The sequence below is a fragment of the Magallana gigas genome, chromosome 3 (genome assembly GCF_963853765.1).
Source record: "Magallana gigas chromosome 3, xbMagGiga1.1, whole genome shotgun sequence".
In the NCBI taxonomy this organism is placed as follows: domain Eukaryota; kingdom Metazoa; phylum Mollusca; class Bivalvia; order Ostreida; family Ostreidae; genus Magallana; species Magallana gigas.
Window position 1 is genome coordinate 13,854,953 of NC_088855.1, and position 17,333 is coordinate 13,872,285.

At 34.4% G+C, this 17,333-nt stretch overlaps 1 protein-coding gene across 1 annotated transcript; it reads right to left on the reverse strand.

Annotated features, from left to right (window-relative positions):
- Positions 1 to 5,336: 5,336 nt before the first annotated feature.
- LOC117692824 (uncharacterized) lies at positions 5,337 to 9,872 on the reverse strand. The gene is made up of 2 exons (XM_034482000.2): positions 8,327 to 9,872; positions 5,337 to 5,783 (listed from the first exon to the last, which is right to left on the reverse strand). Exons 1-2 carry the CDS (start codon positions 9,826 to 9,828, stop codon positions 5,516 to 5,518), a joined length of 1,770 nt encoding a protein of 589 aa, XP_034337891.2. The 5' UTR covers positions 9,829 to 9,872; the 3' UTR covers positions 5,337 to 5,515.
- Positions 9,873 to 17,333: the final 7,461 nt, after the last annotated feature.

Below are 17,333 nucleotides of genomic sequence, written 5' to 3' on the forward strand. Positions count from 1 at the left end.
TGGTAATTTTTTAACTTTTAGTAGTTCATGGGTAATCGTAGTATAAATTTTAGCAGTTCGACAGGGGTTTAAAATATGCGATACAAAAAATTGTCCTGATCTCGTGTCAATTTGGAAGGGAACTCGAGTAATAATCAAACTCAGGTCCCCATCATATGGTGTCCTGATAAGGCCATTTAAGTTTTGCGAAAATGTACAGAGTGCGTTAGGAAGAACGGGCTAGTGCAAAGTGACACCGCTAGCGCATTTATAATAACGCGCATTGATTACAACAACTACTCACTAACACAACACACAGCAGCGATACAAAGTCGCAGAGTTTATGTCAAGCTATAACTCACCAGAACTCATGATAGCTCGTAGCTATAAATCGTGAGAGTATGACTTAGGCTGAAGACCATGTTTCAGATTTTAGATTATGAGTTTTTTCTGCGATGTTGATCTTTATCCCCGCATTAAACATCAGAAGAAATATATTTTATTGTTTAAACTATGCTATGTTTGGTGGAGTTATAATATATATGTAATTTATATAAACAAATTTAAATACAATATCAGCAGAGTGTAAAAAGTGAAGGACTTACTCAATGCAGCAACAGCAACATGGGCAAAGGCACTTGATGCAATTCAAGAGGCAGCTCTTTAGACATTTCCTGCAGCGTGTGTCGCATCTTTCACACATTTCGGAACAGCTAAAAGAGTTACATCAGCTAGAAGAGGTTCCGGTAGAGACTATACCGTGAGATAAATGACGCAAAATGGAACTAACAATTGAGGAATGTCCATTTAATAACTTTTAATTTTTTTAGGACTTATTTCAGTGCCACATGTGAAACAAATGTTTTCTTCATGACGATGGATCAGAAACGTTTGCGGGAATTTGACAAACGCGTTCACGAGAAAAACTTCGGTTCGTTCGTCAAGCCAGTCCCTTATATCTGTATCAGGAGGTAATCTGTGATTCTGAACGATCTGGTAAATGATGTTAGCCAATTGCAAAGCTGCCAGAACCGTACCAGCTATTGTAAAATATAAAAATTGCTCTGATGTAGCTTCATTAGCTTTGATATTTTTAATGCAGACTTCCTTTATATTATTTTTCACTTCTTGCTTTGCGTCACCTATGGGATCGCTCATGTCTGAGTACTCCAGCCAGTCTGACACCAGACTACTAATTATCAACAAGGCAGAGAATACCCGACTTGTTGTGTACCACCACCTTTTCCGCGGCTTCTTCTCTTCTTTTTCATCATGACTATCTGTCTCTCCCACTGGTGGATATTGTACGGTTAATGATACCTGAGTATTCCAGGTCGATGAATCGGATTGGCACTGCATAGTTGATTGTTGGGTTCCGTGGCCACGATCAATGTACTGATCATTTGGTGCTGGATAATATGGAGTCGAATCTGGATGAGTAAGCCAGCGATCCATGTATCCCATTTCATTTTTTTCTAGATATGCTCGTCCATTTTGATCAATTGCATTGTTATCGTAGAGTTCTGTTTCTCCATAACCTGTTTCATCCATTTCTTGATAGTAGGTGTATTTATCTCCCCTTTCTTTACGGAATTCTGTTTCTCTACAATCTGTTTCTTTCAGTTTTGGATATGTTTTTCTGTTTTGATCAATTGCCTTTTTATCGTAGAATTCTTTTTCTCTATAATCTGTTTCATTCATTTCATGATAATAATTGAATTTATCTCTCCTTTCTTTGCGCAATTCTGATTCTCTATAACCGGCTTTATTCGTTTCTGGATATGTTCTTTTATTTCTATCGATTGGTTTGTTATCGTAGAATTCTGTTTCTCCATTACCTGTTTCATTCATATCTTGATAGTAGTTGTATTTATTGTTCCTTTCAATACGGAATTCTGTTTCTGAAAAACCGGTTTTATTCGTCTCTGGATATGTTTTTCTATTTCGATCAATTGTTTTGTTATCGTAGAATTCTGTTTCTCCATAACCTGTTTCATTCATTTCTTGAAAGTAGTTGTATTTATCTCTCCTTTCATTACGGAATTCTGTTTCTCTATAACCTGTTTCATTCGTTTCTGGATATGTTCTTCTATTTCGAAAAATTGTCTTACTATCGTAGAATTCTGTTTCTCCATAACCTGTTTCATTCATGTCTTGATAAAAGTTGGATTTTTCTTTCGTTTCTTTGCGAAATTTTGTTTCTCTATAACCTGTTTCATTCATTTTTGGATATATTTGTCGATTTTGGTCCTTTGCTTTATTATCGCAGAAATCTGTTTCTCTATAGCCATAACTCATTTCTTGAGAAGGGTTGTATTTATCTCTCCTTTCATTACGAAATTCTGTTTCTCTATAACAGGTTTTATTCGTTTCTGGAAATGTTCTTCTAATTCGATCAATTGTTTTGTTATCGTAGAATTTTGTTTCTCCATAACCTGTTTCATTCGTTTCTGGATATGTATTTCTATTTCGATCAATTGCTTTATTATAGTAGAATGTTGTTTCTCCATAGCCTGTTTTATTCATTTCTTGAAAGAGGTATTTATCTCTCCTTTCATTACGGAATTCTGGGTCTTTGTAATCTTTCTCCTCTATTTTCTGATAATAATTTAGGTAATTTCTTTTACCTTTGCCGAAGTTTGCTTCTCTCTGATCCGTTTCATCCATTTCCTGATAATGATGGCGGCAATCCCTCCTTACTTTGTGGGATTCGGTTTCCTTGTAACCCCTGCCTTTAAGATTGCGACCGTCATCGCGTCTATGCTCATTATCCGATATTTGATACATCCGTGACCTTTTTACAAAATGTCCCCGATTTCCTGCGTAATGAGCTTCCATATTTCTTTGATATCTTTGTACCATGTCATCAGACATCCTGAAATCTCTTCTGTGACTGACCTCACGTTCCTCATCATCGTAGTATCCAAGGTTTCTTGACCCAGATTTGACTCTTTGCGGGCTCGAACGTTCAGCTCCGGTGAATCTCTCATCTCTACTGAATCTCCTATCCACAATCTGATCATTCAGTCTATTCATTCGATAGTTCCAGTCATGAATTTTCGAACGACTGCTGTTAATCCCTGCGAGACGGGACATGTTTTAGTCTTGGTGTCCCTTGCAAGTCTACTTGCAACTAATACAACCCTTGTTATCAAATATCAAAGAAGAAAATCAATGTGTATGCATTTCATTTTTTCCGTGAAAAATAAATGCACGTGGTATAAAGATTGAAAAAAAATTACCCTTAAGATTCAAAACACAGTACATAGTGTATAGTGTATGTCCATATTGTATGCTATCTGGATTGAAAAATTGGAAGGCGTGATAACCTCAACGTTTCTAACTTCCACAATCCACTAAAGGCTAGTCGACGCCTTGCACACCTTATTCTTCACGTAGATATGTTTGTAAAACGATAAAATGTTAGTAATCGTAAGATTATTTTACCCCCCCCCCCCTAAAAAAAAAATAGAAAGGTGCAAACATATCTTTAATTATTTTTGAGATTTGACATAAGAGTTCTTATATCTAACCACTGACAAACGATATATCCCCCGTACAGGAATACTCAGTGTTGGATAAACATGAGCACGTTAAAAAAAAGCAACGAGGAATGTCGGAAAACTAGCTAGATCCCCTAGCAAGGAGAACGAATCTGGTCCACACATCCTACATCCACTGAATTAAAATACTAACATTAATGTACAGGACTAAACTCAACAACAGCACCAAAGGCAAATTCACTTGATGCAACCCAAAAGGCAACCTTTTAAGCACTACCCGCAGCGTGCGAGCAGCTACAAGAAGTTTCAAGTAAGATAACGCCAGAGAGATCTTGCAAATGAATAAATTCCATTAATCATTTTTTAATATCTTTTTTGGACTTATTTCAGTGCCACATTTTTAACATGTTTTCTTTATATCGATGTATTAGAAATGATTGTAGAAATTTTACAAAGGCGTCCACGACAAAAACTTTGGTTTGTTCGCTAAGCCAGTCTCTTAATACTAAAACTGTATCAGGGGATACTCAGTTATTCTCAACAACTTAGTGAATGATCCAAGCTAATTGCAATGATGCCAGAACGAACCGTACCAGCTATTTTAAAAAATAAAAACTGCTTTGTTTCATCTTTGTTTTTTTACAGCAAGATATTTTCGTAAAAGAGTCTCTCATTTCATCAATTGCATCGTTCATGTCCGAGTTCTCCAGTCGGTCTGACAGCAAACTTATTTTACAGTAATCAAAATAGCAGAGAATACCCGTTGTTGTATACTACTATACTGTCCGCGACTTCTACTCCTTTTTTCACTCTTTCCCTACTGCCCCCCCCCCCCCACTGGATTCTGTATGTAAATGGTACCCGAGTATTTCGTCATCACATGTTTCTACAAATAGGATCTTATATCATTTTTTCAACATTTAAGACCTTGACACGTGTCTCCTCAGAGTATTTTAGGGAATTGGGGAACTGTTTTAAATAAACCTAAATAGGTATCTCGTGTGTCAAAGACACAAGCGTTGAATCGAGAGGGGGGTTATGGACTTATGAACGCATGAAGACCATTGAGTCCTATCACACAAGAAATGTTCTTTGAAGAAATGAGACAATACTAATTAGTATGCATTAAGCATATTATATATTCAAATATTTTATTCAAAAAATCCTTTCATTACTTGAATAAGGCCAATAAAATATAATAATGTAATTCAGTTGTCTAACAAGTCTGCAATAACATTGATTTTTTGATGATGTTTTTACAACATGCAGATTTGTAATAAATACATGTATCCTCATTTAAACATCTATGAAAGATGTTATCGTTAAACAAGCTGTCAATCAGCTTTTAATTTCATGATTACTTTATGATAACTTCTATGCAGGTATTGTGTTTTAGAATTGTCTAACACAGTACCATTAAATGTACCTTAATATTTTGAAAATGAAAATTACCCCCTCCCCCACCCCCCCCCCCCCCAAAACCAACCCTATTTTAGTAATAAAATATTAGCTCTTTAAATTGAATTTTATACAAAGCTCCTCTTCTAAAAGAAATTCATATTATCTAATGATGTAAACGATAATCAAGCCCTTTTGGTATCCTCTTTAAACTACCAAATGGAAAAGTCAAAACGACACAGCAAATAGGATCTACCAAAACGATTTTTTTTATCTAAATAAACCACTATATAGACAAAAACAACAACATGAACCAAGTTTTGATTTTGAGTTTATTCAGTCTTGTTATACCAAGTTCTGATGCTCAATGTTTTACATGCCTAAATTTAAACATGAATAAATTAAGAAGCACTGTTCATTGCCTCATGTGTATCATTTTTTTATGAACCGCTGAAGTTACCGTTTTCACATGTCTGATTAAAATATGAATAAAATGATAAGAAATAGGATGGGTAATACAGTATTTGGTTACAACACGTATTATAAATGCAAACATGCATACATATCGCTTCATAAAATGTGTCGTATTCCATAACGTGTTATCTGCACATGTCAACATTGTTGAAAGAAAAGCTTTATTTATTGTGAAACACCAAGTCCCAAAAGTAGGCAATAATCTTATCAAAGACTAAGGTACCAAGATCCGATAAATGAATCATACAGAAGTATTTCGCAACCTTAAGCATATACAGAAATGCCACAAAGCTTGTTGGGATACTAGCTAATTCCGCTAATAAAGATGACTTCTTGGAATCCCTTTTGCATTGGCAGCAACAGTTGGTAAACATCCAGAAATTGCTACAGAAGAGGTGCATAAAGCAGCAAGGATAGGCATTCTTTATTCTAAAACAAAATAACAACAGAAATTAATGAAGCACTGAAGCACATATACAGGTCATTGATATTCAAAAGAAGTTAAAACCTCACATAAAACAACAAACCAAAACACTGTTAAAGAATAAAGAACGACAATACATAATGCACTGAGATATGTTTAAGCGGTTGAACACTAACTCGTTAAAATATAAAAGAAAACAAAAAAAAAATATTTTTAGAACAATCAAGTTGAATGAGTTATCAAATTTAATTTCATAAAACACTTTTAGTAAGCACTGGCTTCCATATGAAACTAGAATTATAAAAACATTATTAAAAGCTTTGACAATTTGAGTATTAAATTAAAAAAAATGTGCTTCAAGAAGGTTCGATGGTTGGGTCCATTCTTTGATTGTACTGATCTTCATTAGAAGAGAAGCTCTATGTGAAATGATAGGAAAATACCAAAATTTAAAAGGAAAAATATAGGGATTTTTTTCTTTACTAAATAAAAGTTTATAGATGAACAAATCTGATCTTAAAATTTTAGGTAAATCTGATGGCTAATTTTTTTTACCATCCAGCCGTATTAAAAATCTTACAGGTGTAGTATAATGTTTTTAAAGACACTAGGAGGTTACATCTTAAGTATGTAAATGTAACGAAAGAAAATCGGAACATATGCTTCAGAAATTAATGGGGCATTGGTATACTTGATATCTAAAACAATGAATGAATGTTACAGCATTAAATCATTAAATAATGTATCAATGAAGAAGGCATAAAATGATTGCTTTATAATATATATTTTTAAAGCTCAACCCACTCATAAAAAGGCGTCACACATATATATAAATATTTGCATCCACCAAATAAAATTCCCTCTATTTACTCAAGGAAATTGATTATATTATTATAATTCACAGGTCTTTATAAAATGACAGAATTGAAATCCACACGCCCGTTTAACGACTGGTCATAACATTAGCAACCTTAGAAAAATCACAGACTGCACGAAATAATGATGGTGTCAGATTCGAGTTCCCATGGAAGACGATTTGGCTGTTTCTTTTATCTAATGTACTGATGTACATAACAATTAATTAGTTAATATATCCGACCACCAGTTTATTTAAAAAAAATTAATATAAAGATGTAAATATAAACAATGAAATGTTTTCTTTGATAATTCATGTGAGTAATGAAGGTTCCTTCACATATATTATTTATTTCATTGCATACCTAAAACTCATGGCCGACGTGTACTTTGCGGAACCGAGCGGAACTATCTAAGAGGCAATTAACGGGGAAACTAAATAAAAAAAACCCACAATAATTTCAATAAACCCATCCTAAATGGAATATTGATTTTTTTGTTTCGTTTTGTTTTTGTTTTTGGGTTTTGTTTTGGGGGTTTTTTTTGGGGGGGGGGGGGGGGTAAATTTGATGTATTAATAAATTATGCTACTCATTGTACATAAATCATTACACGTTTCTTTCCGAAAAGAACTAAAAGTCATAAGTTATTTGTTTTAACATGTTAGAATGACAATGTACATATAAATTTGAGATATAAACCAAAAAGTCTGTAGGTGAAATAATCGATGAAAAATAGTGATCTTTCTTCTGAATAACCAAAAGAAAATTATTCAGAAAAAAAGAAAACCAAAGTATTTTTTATCGATGTTTAGATTTGTTAAGTTTGGTTTAATTCTCAACTTTATTTAACATTGTCATTATAACATCTTATAACAACTAGCTACTGTAAAATTAAGTTTCTTCATGAAAAAAAACGTGTAATAATTTAAAAAACAATGAGTAGCATATTTTTTTTATCTGTCATCGACTTTAAATGTCTCATATTATTTCGCTTTAAAAACAAAAAACTTTGTATGGGCAAATTCAAGATAGGTTGGGACCGTTTGAAAATGAAAAGGGGCGAAAATAAAACGGGGCGTAATAAAAAAAAAAAAAAAACCTGTATACAGTAATTTTCCTGAGTAGCTTCGAGAAAATATTCCATCTGATGTGACAGTTTTAATAAAACCAAGATGGCTGTGATTTGTACCTTGTGGATTATTAGGAAGAAGGTAAATATTATTTCATTATAAGAAAAATATAAAACGTCATGTGCCTGTGCACGCCAACGCGGGTTACGCAATTTTTCCTGCAATGTTGCTACCATCATAAACCGCATGAATCATACACCAAGGAAGTATTTCACTGTTTAAATGAGCCAAATTAAAACATTGTCTATGTTAAACAACTAATTGACAAACACGTGCAGATATGTATACAACCTTTGGATGTAATAACTTTTAATTGTTAATCCCATTGGCTAATTTCCGTAAATTTTTTTTTTCAAAAATCTGAGCCAAAATCGCAGGATAGATATTATGACTCTAGCTGGGAAAAAGATGCTTTACAACATATTAAAAATTATATCAGGTAACGTTAGAGCCATCATGTACAGACAAAACTGAGGAATTATTATACTAGAAGGCCTGTGTAATGTGCAATGTATACCATATTAATGCAGGATCAGCAGATTGAAAAAGTACATGACTTACTCCGGGCAGCAATAGCGAGCTGGACAACGGCACAGGCACCTGATGCAACCCAAGAGGCAGTTCTTAATGCGGAGTCCACAGCGTGTCGTACATCTTTTACACATGTCGGAACAGCTACAAGTCGAGACTTTTAAGTGAGTTACATAGCGCCAGATAGAACTAGCCAATGAAGAAAACCCATTCAAGAAACCTTTCAATTGTTTAGAGTTTCCAGTACCGCATCCAAGACATAAGTTTACTTCATTACGATGTATAAGAAACGTTTGTGGAAATTTGACGAACATATTGACTAGAAAAACTTCAGTTCGTTCGTCAATATAATCTTTAATATCCGTATCGATGGGTGTTCGGTGGTTCTGAACGATCTGGTAAATGATGTTAGCCAATTGCAATGCTGCCAGAACTGTACCAGCTATTGTAAAATACAAAAACTGACTTGCTGTGTCTTTTGTGGACTCTTTAGTACATTTTTTCGACATAAAAGTATCTTTTACTTTCTCTTGCACTTCACCGATTGGATCGTCCATTTCCAAGTACTGCAGCCAGTCTGACACCAGACTAATAATAATCAAAACGGCAGAAAATACCCGGCTTGTTGTGTACCACCATACCTTCCGTGGCTTCTTCTCTTCATTTTCCTCCTGACCTTTAGGCTCCCCCACTAGTTGATATTCTACGGTTAATGGTGCCTGAGTATTCAAAGCCACTGAACCGGATTGGTTTTGCATATTCGATCGTGGAAAATCCGATCCACGATCAATGTACTGGGCATTTGGTGCCGGATAATTTAGAGGTGTTCTTGGATGGTGAAGCCCGCGATCCATGTATCCCATATTCTTATAAGCTCTTCCAATTCCATTAACTGCTTTGCCATTGCAGAATTCTGTTTCTTTGCAACCTGTTTCATCATCCATTTCCTGATGATACCTGCGATTATTTCTCCTTTCTTTGCGGAATTCTGAGTCTCTGTAACCTGTTTCATCTATTTCCTGATAATTATTTGTGTCATTTTTTCTACCTTTGCCGAATTCTGTTTCTCTGTAACCCATTTCATCCATTTCGAGGTAATGATGGCGGTCATCTCTCATTTTCTTGCGGAAGTCTGTACCTCTGTTACCCTTTTTATCTATTTCTTGACCATGATTACGGTTAAAGCTTCGAGTTCTATCCTCGTCATTCGGTATTTGATACAGCCGAGACCTTTCACCGAACTGCCCTCGATATCCAGCGTTACGTCTTTCCCCATTTCTTTGATATCTTTGTTCCATGTCACCAGGCATCCCAAAACTCCTTCCGTTATTGACCTTACGTTCATCATCATCGTCGTATCCAAGGTTTCTAGACCCAGAATCGGCTCTTGGTGGGCTCAAACCTTCAGCGCCATAAAATCCCCCATCCCTTCTGAATCTCCTCTCTGCAATCTGATCATTCAATCTATTCATTCGATAGTTCCAGTCATGGATTTCTGAACGACTGTTATTAGTTACTGTGTTGTTTGACATGTCTTAGTCTTGATGTCCCTCAGTTATCTGTCAAGTCTACTTACAACTGAGATCCTTGTTATCAAATAATCATAGCAATGTACATGCATTTATCTTTTTTTCGTGGAAAATAAAGGCACGTGATATGAAGATTGAAAAAGGTTAAGAGTTTAAGAGTCAAAACATAGTACATTGTGTATGTGTACATATCATGTGCTATCTGGAATGAAAGATAGGGTGACATGATAGCCTCAGTGCTTCTTACTCCAACAATCCATCTCATGCAGTGAGCCAAAGGACAGGGGACACCGCACACGTCTTATTCAAATGTTAGTGCTTGTAAAATTATTTACCCCCCCCCCCCCCAAAAAAAAATATTTTAATGTAATCCTACGAATAAAATCGTGAAACCGAATTAAAAATAGTTGAGTAAATATATGAATAAAAATTCATAAACGAAAAAAATTACTTACCCAATTAAAGGACATCCAGTATACTTATTTCACCAAGAGCTTCTCGTATGATAACTATGATAGCACTCCAATGTTACTCAAATGACCTATTACATGTACCATTACTATCGAACAAAAAATAGAACAAAAAAGGCAAAAATGTATGCAATTTTAAAAGAACTTTTTTAATTGAGCATATTCAGCTGACAAACTAAGCAAATAGTTATGATGAGCATGGACACCTTTACCATAGTTGTGAAAATTACTGCCCAAGTTCAGAGGTACTTGTGCCAGAGCGGGGCTATCGGTCATATTATGAACATGGAACAACTCTTTAGAAAAAGACTTATAGATTTGTAAAATATGACACCATTGTGGGTTATGGTTTTTGTTGAGGAGGGGGGGGGGGATTCTCAGGTCCATGTTCATAAAGTGAATGCACATTTATCATTGAAAGATAAAAATGGTCTTGTCTAATAATGGCCATCTAGCAGGCAAACTACGTTTAGCATAAGGATGAAGGAAGGGGCCTTTTATGAATTTTTGATAACCCCTAGGTAAGTGGTTCAGATGTTCGAAGGGAGAAGGTTTTATTGGTGGTCATATTGTAAATATGCACCAAATCTTTAAAAATCCCACAATTGGGCATAAAGTAGATAAACAGAGTATAAATGTTAGAGTGAGCGAGAAGGTGAATGTAAAGTTAATGACGTTTGGGTGATTGGATCTTTTTAGGGCGTGACTTTACTGATTATAAAGGAGAAAATTGTAATTTAAATTCGTTTCCTTAAATAATTCTGAGTCAAAAGAATTTGATTTGAGAATATGAAAATCTTGTGACATACTTACTCACCCTTCAACCCCCATCCCCGATTTTTGACACGTCGATGTATTCTCTATTTAATGCATTCTCGATATGACAGTATTATTCCTTACACTACATCATTGGTTTATCCAACAAAAAATTAACAGTGATCTTTAAATTGACGTGGTTACGATTTTGGTCAAAAATTATTTTATCGATTTATATGTTTTAAATGCAAAGGTACGGTATTTTTAATAGGCAATCAAATTTGAGTGTCATTCGTTGAGTCATAAGCAACTTACAGAACAGAAAAAAACTTTTGCTATGTAGACAAAGTCTTTGTTTCAGTTTTAGACCTATAATGGTTAAACATTAGGAACTCTTCATTAATGCTTAAAATGAATAAAAAAATAGACAAATCAGAATGAAAAAGATTTTGCTGGTATAGAGAACTTATGTAAATAAATACAAGGGGACGAGCCTTGTTTACTTGACAAAGAAATGTAAGCCCTGTATCTTGCTTATAACTCAACGACTGACTCTCAAATGTCAATTTATCATTAGAAATGCATTACTAAAGCATTCTAAATAATAGAAACAGAAAAACAGAATGTTGTTTAAATATTTACACACAACAATTTACTAATAATTCCGAAAGTCATTAATTGGATTCAGTAGGGTTTTCTGGTTATCGGAAAATCTAAAAGAAAAATTTAAAGGAAAGATCATTTTACCATATATGGAAGTTCCTACGGTTTGTTTATCTAAAGTTAATTAAGTTAGTCCGTGTATTCCTATTAAGGAGTTTTGGCCGTAGGGCAGGGCCAATATCGTCATTTTGTAGAAATCTTTTAAAATCTTTTAAAATCTTCTTCTCTACTTTCATATATATTTGACAAAAACTAAATGCATGGCTATGATGTCCATGAAGCCCTCTATCGAAATGGTGACATTCATGATGCCTGGGCCATGGGTTCAAGCCCTAGGATGAGCCAATGTGGCTAAATAGTAAAAATGTATTGATTTAATATTATTTTTCTGTACTATTATATAACAGTCATGAAAGATAAGTCGGGCATTATATTTGTACATAATGTCCTGATGTTAAATTGTGAAATTGACTGCCCAGGCCATGGGGCAGAATTTGATGCTTTTTATCTATCTTTGGAAATTTACTTTATTTTCCTGTGCATTGCATATTTGTAGAAAAAAGCTGTATGCAGTGTGTGGCTATTGTAAAAGAAACTGAATGAAATAACAGACTGACCATTAAAAGCCTGCATGTCTCTTATTATCAAAAGTTTAAAATTGTTGGCCCCTGGAACTAAGGTATAGATAATTAACCAAGATTCTTGAACGCTACCCCCTTTTTATAAATAAATATTTTTCAAACATCAAACAACAAAAGCAGGGTAGCCAAATTAGAATTTAGACTCCAAAATGAAGCTTAAAGCTGGCATGAATTCATAAAAGCATTTGGTCGCCATATTAGTTTTGATCGCTCCTCTACTGTCACTGGGGTATATATACCGGTTGAGCAAGTTACGGTCGGTTGCCTTCTGATCGAGGCATTCAGGTTGCACGGACTTCTGAATGCATGAACTACACAATGTAGTACATTATGTAAAATGTTTGTAATAAATAATAAAGGAAACAACAATCAATAAAATACAAAATGCATTTACTCTTTGAAAGAATTTCCAAGGTATCTGTAATATTTTGCACAGATAGTGCTGCCTTACTTCGCATGCACATCGAACACGTGTGTCGTTCATGCAGAATGCATAATGTATGCATCATTTTTAAAGCCCCGGCGGCAGTAACTGTTCATCTAACACAGTAGCTAAATGATCGTCAATCCAAGAAAGTAACAACGTAACATCGTTTCCATCCGTTTCTACAAAAACGCTCCGTTTCTTGAAATCCATGCGATCATTGACATTGCTCGATCTGCCACAGTGTGTTGTTTGTGCATGTGCGATGTTATATTATACACAGGAGAACGGTCTACATTTATTGAGGATTTTTTAAGTATTCGTGGTTGGATTTCAGTCTGTCTTGATTCGTCATTCATGGGATATGCCTTGCCAGTGAAGTGGTTGTCATATTATTTTTGTTTCAAACGTGTTTCTACACGTCTTTTCGTCCAAGGTAATGTGTTAGGGTGAATGAAATACCTGAATGCGGTGAAGCATGAATCATGCTGTAGGTACTGAGTCTATAATATATTACTGGTGTATGACAAAGAAACTTCGCCGCTTAAAGCAGCAGTTCCCATATCTCATCATCACAATACTTAGGCATGATAAAGAGCCCTTATTGTTTAAGGCAATTAGAGGTACCTAGGTCTCAAATTACAGAAACGTTTATAGTTTTATGATAAGAAAACTATTCTTCTCTTAGGTAAGGTCATTAAGAGGTAATGTTACCGAAATTGCTCAGTTAAAGCACTCATTAATTTTATACATTAATATGTCTCATAATACAGAAAACATTGTTTGTTGAGAAACCCTCATTACTCTAAGGTAAGGAACACTGGCTCAATGTTACAGTAACTGCTGTCCGATAAAGTGTCTAAACATTTCTAAGCTTGTAAGAGCAAAGCATGCATGGGTTAAAACCCAACAACTGTAACAACAATCAATCATTAATTTAAAAATATCTGTCATTCCTATATTTAGTTTTCATTTATTTTCATCCAGTAAATTGATTTCACGTTTAATTTTTGGTCTTTCATTCACCCTAGCTCTCAATTCAAAGTACAGAGCAAAATAAAATAGTTGTTTGACTACCATTTTATCATGGTTTACATGAATTATGTAATCTGTTATCAGGAAAGATTGCAAAGCTGTGCATAAAGCAAATATAAGATTACCACTATATCAAGCCAAATGGTTTGAGGCACAACCGTAAGCCATTCAAAAGTTCTTGACTATCTGATGTCGGATGTTTAAACATTAAAAAGAAAGAACATTACTGTGAAATCATTAAAATTCATTGGGGCTAATTTTTTTGATTATAAATATATCGTTATCCAATGAGGATGAAAATTGGTTGGAGAAGGTTGCCCATGAAATCCATGATAATAAAGTCATCATGAATATTCATGATTCCAAAGTATCTAAAATACTGCCAGGAATTGTACTGGACATCAGTAGTTATTGTACTTGACATCAGTAGTTACCTGTACACATAAGTAACAAAATAAATGGGGACAGCCTATCTTCTGGGGATTCACACACTGCGCACTCCATCACCCTCAGGCCATCGAGAGCAGGGTCCTCATGGCGATTTAAAACGTGTCGCCTCAAAAAGTTCTTCTCTTGTTGATAATTCACTAGCGGAAGGGTGAAAACCAAGAATTCCTGAACATAAATATATGTACCACATTTGATCTTAAAATGAATTTGTGTAAAAAAGACTTCTTTTCAATGAAAATAGTTGACAATATCATGTTTAGATGCATGAAACTCTAGTTCTAAGAAGGTAGTAAGTACATGTAAAATGTTTATAGATGGGGGGGGGGACAGACAGAGTGATCGCAGCCAGACCAGAAATGTTCAGTTTAGCTTATATATGTAGCTCGGGTGAGCTAAACAATTAAGGACAACAAATTTATTTCTATAAGTCTCAAAGGGGTGAAATGAGTCACTTGAGTACAAGGCTTTTGACTCATATCTACTCTCCTCTTTACATATTGTTTGTTAAAGAAAATGCTACACTTAGCGCTTAATGAAGTGGCCCCCTCGATTATCAAACAGACATGCATATATACGTGTTGTAAGCATGTAACACCAACATTCAGGGGAAACATCAGACTTAGCCATTTATCTTCTCATATATACATTTGCTCACAAAAAAAGGTTTACCTGTTTCTAATTTTACAAAATTGCACTAAATTTGTAGGTAAAAAATTCAGTATAGATATAAGTATGGTACCGTAGGAATTTTAAACCGAGAATCCGTGGCAAAGTAACTCCCTTGTCAGTTGCAGACCTGAACCTTTTGCATGTTGAGATATCTCATCTTGCCAGAATATCCTCTCAGTGATCTCACTAAGTCGATTGTTCCTATCATGCATTTTCAAGCTGTATAAATTTTCTGCTACAGACAAGCCTCGGTAATTAATTTCTAGGTCTGCCATCTTACTCTTGTGACTGAGATTTTTGATATCAAGTATCAAAAACTTGTATTTATGCAGACAAGATCTATATGCAAGGTGATAAAATATATAATGCACTGGCGTCGGAGGTAAATTGAAAGTGGGGGGGGGGGGGGCTAGACTAATCCTCAGAAATATTGAGGAAAAAAAAAATAATTCCCAAAATCATGGAAATCCTAATCCGTTGGGGGGGGGGGGGGGGGGGGGGAGTATACCTATACTTCCAAAAAAATTCTTACCTACCAAATATTTTTTTTTCCCAAATCATGAAATTCCTAATCCGTCGGGGGGGGGGGGGTAGGCTAGTGTGCCTATGACTTCAAGGTAAATTTAGGAACATTTATCTTTGCTGTGAGAAAAAGTGGGGGGGGGGGGCTGAACCATCTATGATGCTATGTCCCTAATGGTTAGGTCTAACTTTGCAAAAAATAGCCCCCCTGGTTCCGACGCCTATGTAATGCAAGTGATTATTTCCCAGCGATAGAAGAATGTGACAAACAGATAGTCTGTAAAATACGTTTCAAAACCACGAACTGAAATTTACCAAGTTCTAGTTTTAAAGATTTATTAGGTTATAAATAAATTGACATGGACAAAAAATATTTGAGTGCCTGAGTTTTGCGGTCACATTCAGCTAAACAGGACACACACAAAAATATATATATATATATATATATATATATATATATATATATATATATATATATATATATATATATATATATATATATATATATATATATATATATATAAATGTATTGTTTAGGATTTTGTCTCAAAGTTTTAATTTATTTTGTATAAATTTGTAAAATGAAATAAAATTCTTTACCATAACCGGATAAAAATGTATGCTTAGAGCAAATTGATTTGTTTGGTACCTTGGCAACAGGAGGATTTACTCTAGACTGAAGAAAATGAGACGTGGGGTGAACATTAAAGGTTATTCAGTGTCATTGGATTTCCCTATAATAAGGATATTAATTAAGGTGGAATAACACACCTGGAAAATGTCACTCAAATTAAAGGGAATTTTTTGATAAGGAAAGATATTATGATAAATAAACTGTACAAATGTCAAATAAGCGAAAAATTTGCAGTTTTGGGATTAAAATGAAAGCCTCTGCGAGATTCGAACCCGGGATGTACGGATCACAAGTCCGACACTTTATCCACTCGGCTATGGAGTGAGTTATATGTTTCTGTCCATAAAATTCTTTTAATTAAACGACATGTTGTTTCGATAAGCGGTCAGCCATTTTGTGATGATGTGTTATTCCACCTTAATAAACTTTTTCAACATTTAAGACCTTGACATATGACTCTACTGAGACACGAACGTTGAGTGGGGAGGAGAAGAAAGGGTCTGCTTATGGACCTATGGACGCATAAAGGCCAATGAGTTCTTTTGCGTAAAAAAGTTCTTTGAAGAAATGAGACAATACTGGATGTCATTTATTAAAAACAAGTAAGGTATCAAAATCATATCTGTAAAAACAAACTCTTTTGCCTGAAATGGATGAAAACATGAGAAGACATGTTACTAAGTTTGGTTGGGTAGGGCCGACACTTAAAATAAGGCCAATAATATATGATAAGGCTGTTCAGTTTTTTAGCAAGTCTGCAATTACATTGTTTTTCTGAAATGACGTTTTATGCATTATACAGATTTGTAATGAATAACTTTATTTACACATCCTCAGAAAGATGGGATCGTTAAATACGTTATTTCCTTTAAGATGTAAAGAAACGTTAAATATCATAATTATAATGATTCTATTTTGTTTTAGAATTGTATAAAAAATTACCATCATTTCAGTCTTAAAATTTTGAAAATTGAATATTTGAAAAAAAATATTTTTAAAAATAAAAACTTCCTAGCATTTAAGCTCTTAAAATTTAATTTCATAAACACCTCTTCTTCTAAATGAGATAAATATTATCTTAAGATGGCCACGACCATCCAACCATTTTTAATATCCTCTCAAAGGTTTTAAACCGAAAAATCAAAACGACGCAGCATTTTAGATTATAACTTTAGGATCTACCAAAAACGAGATTGTTTTTATCAAAATAAACTTTTTTATCTACAAATACAACAACACTAAGG

Excerpts from the sequence above, each read along its gene's own strand:
- LOC117692824 (XM_034482000.2), bottom strand. The coding sequence starts at position 9,828 with ATGTCAAACAACACAGTAACTAATAACAGTCGTTCAGAAATCCATGAC. Across the intron at positions 5,784-8,326 it reads GCTCGCTATTGCTGCCCGGA|AATAAAGAATGCCTATCCTT; the intron begins GTAAGTCATGTA and ends ATTTTGTTTTAG.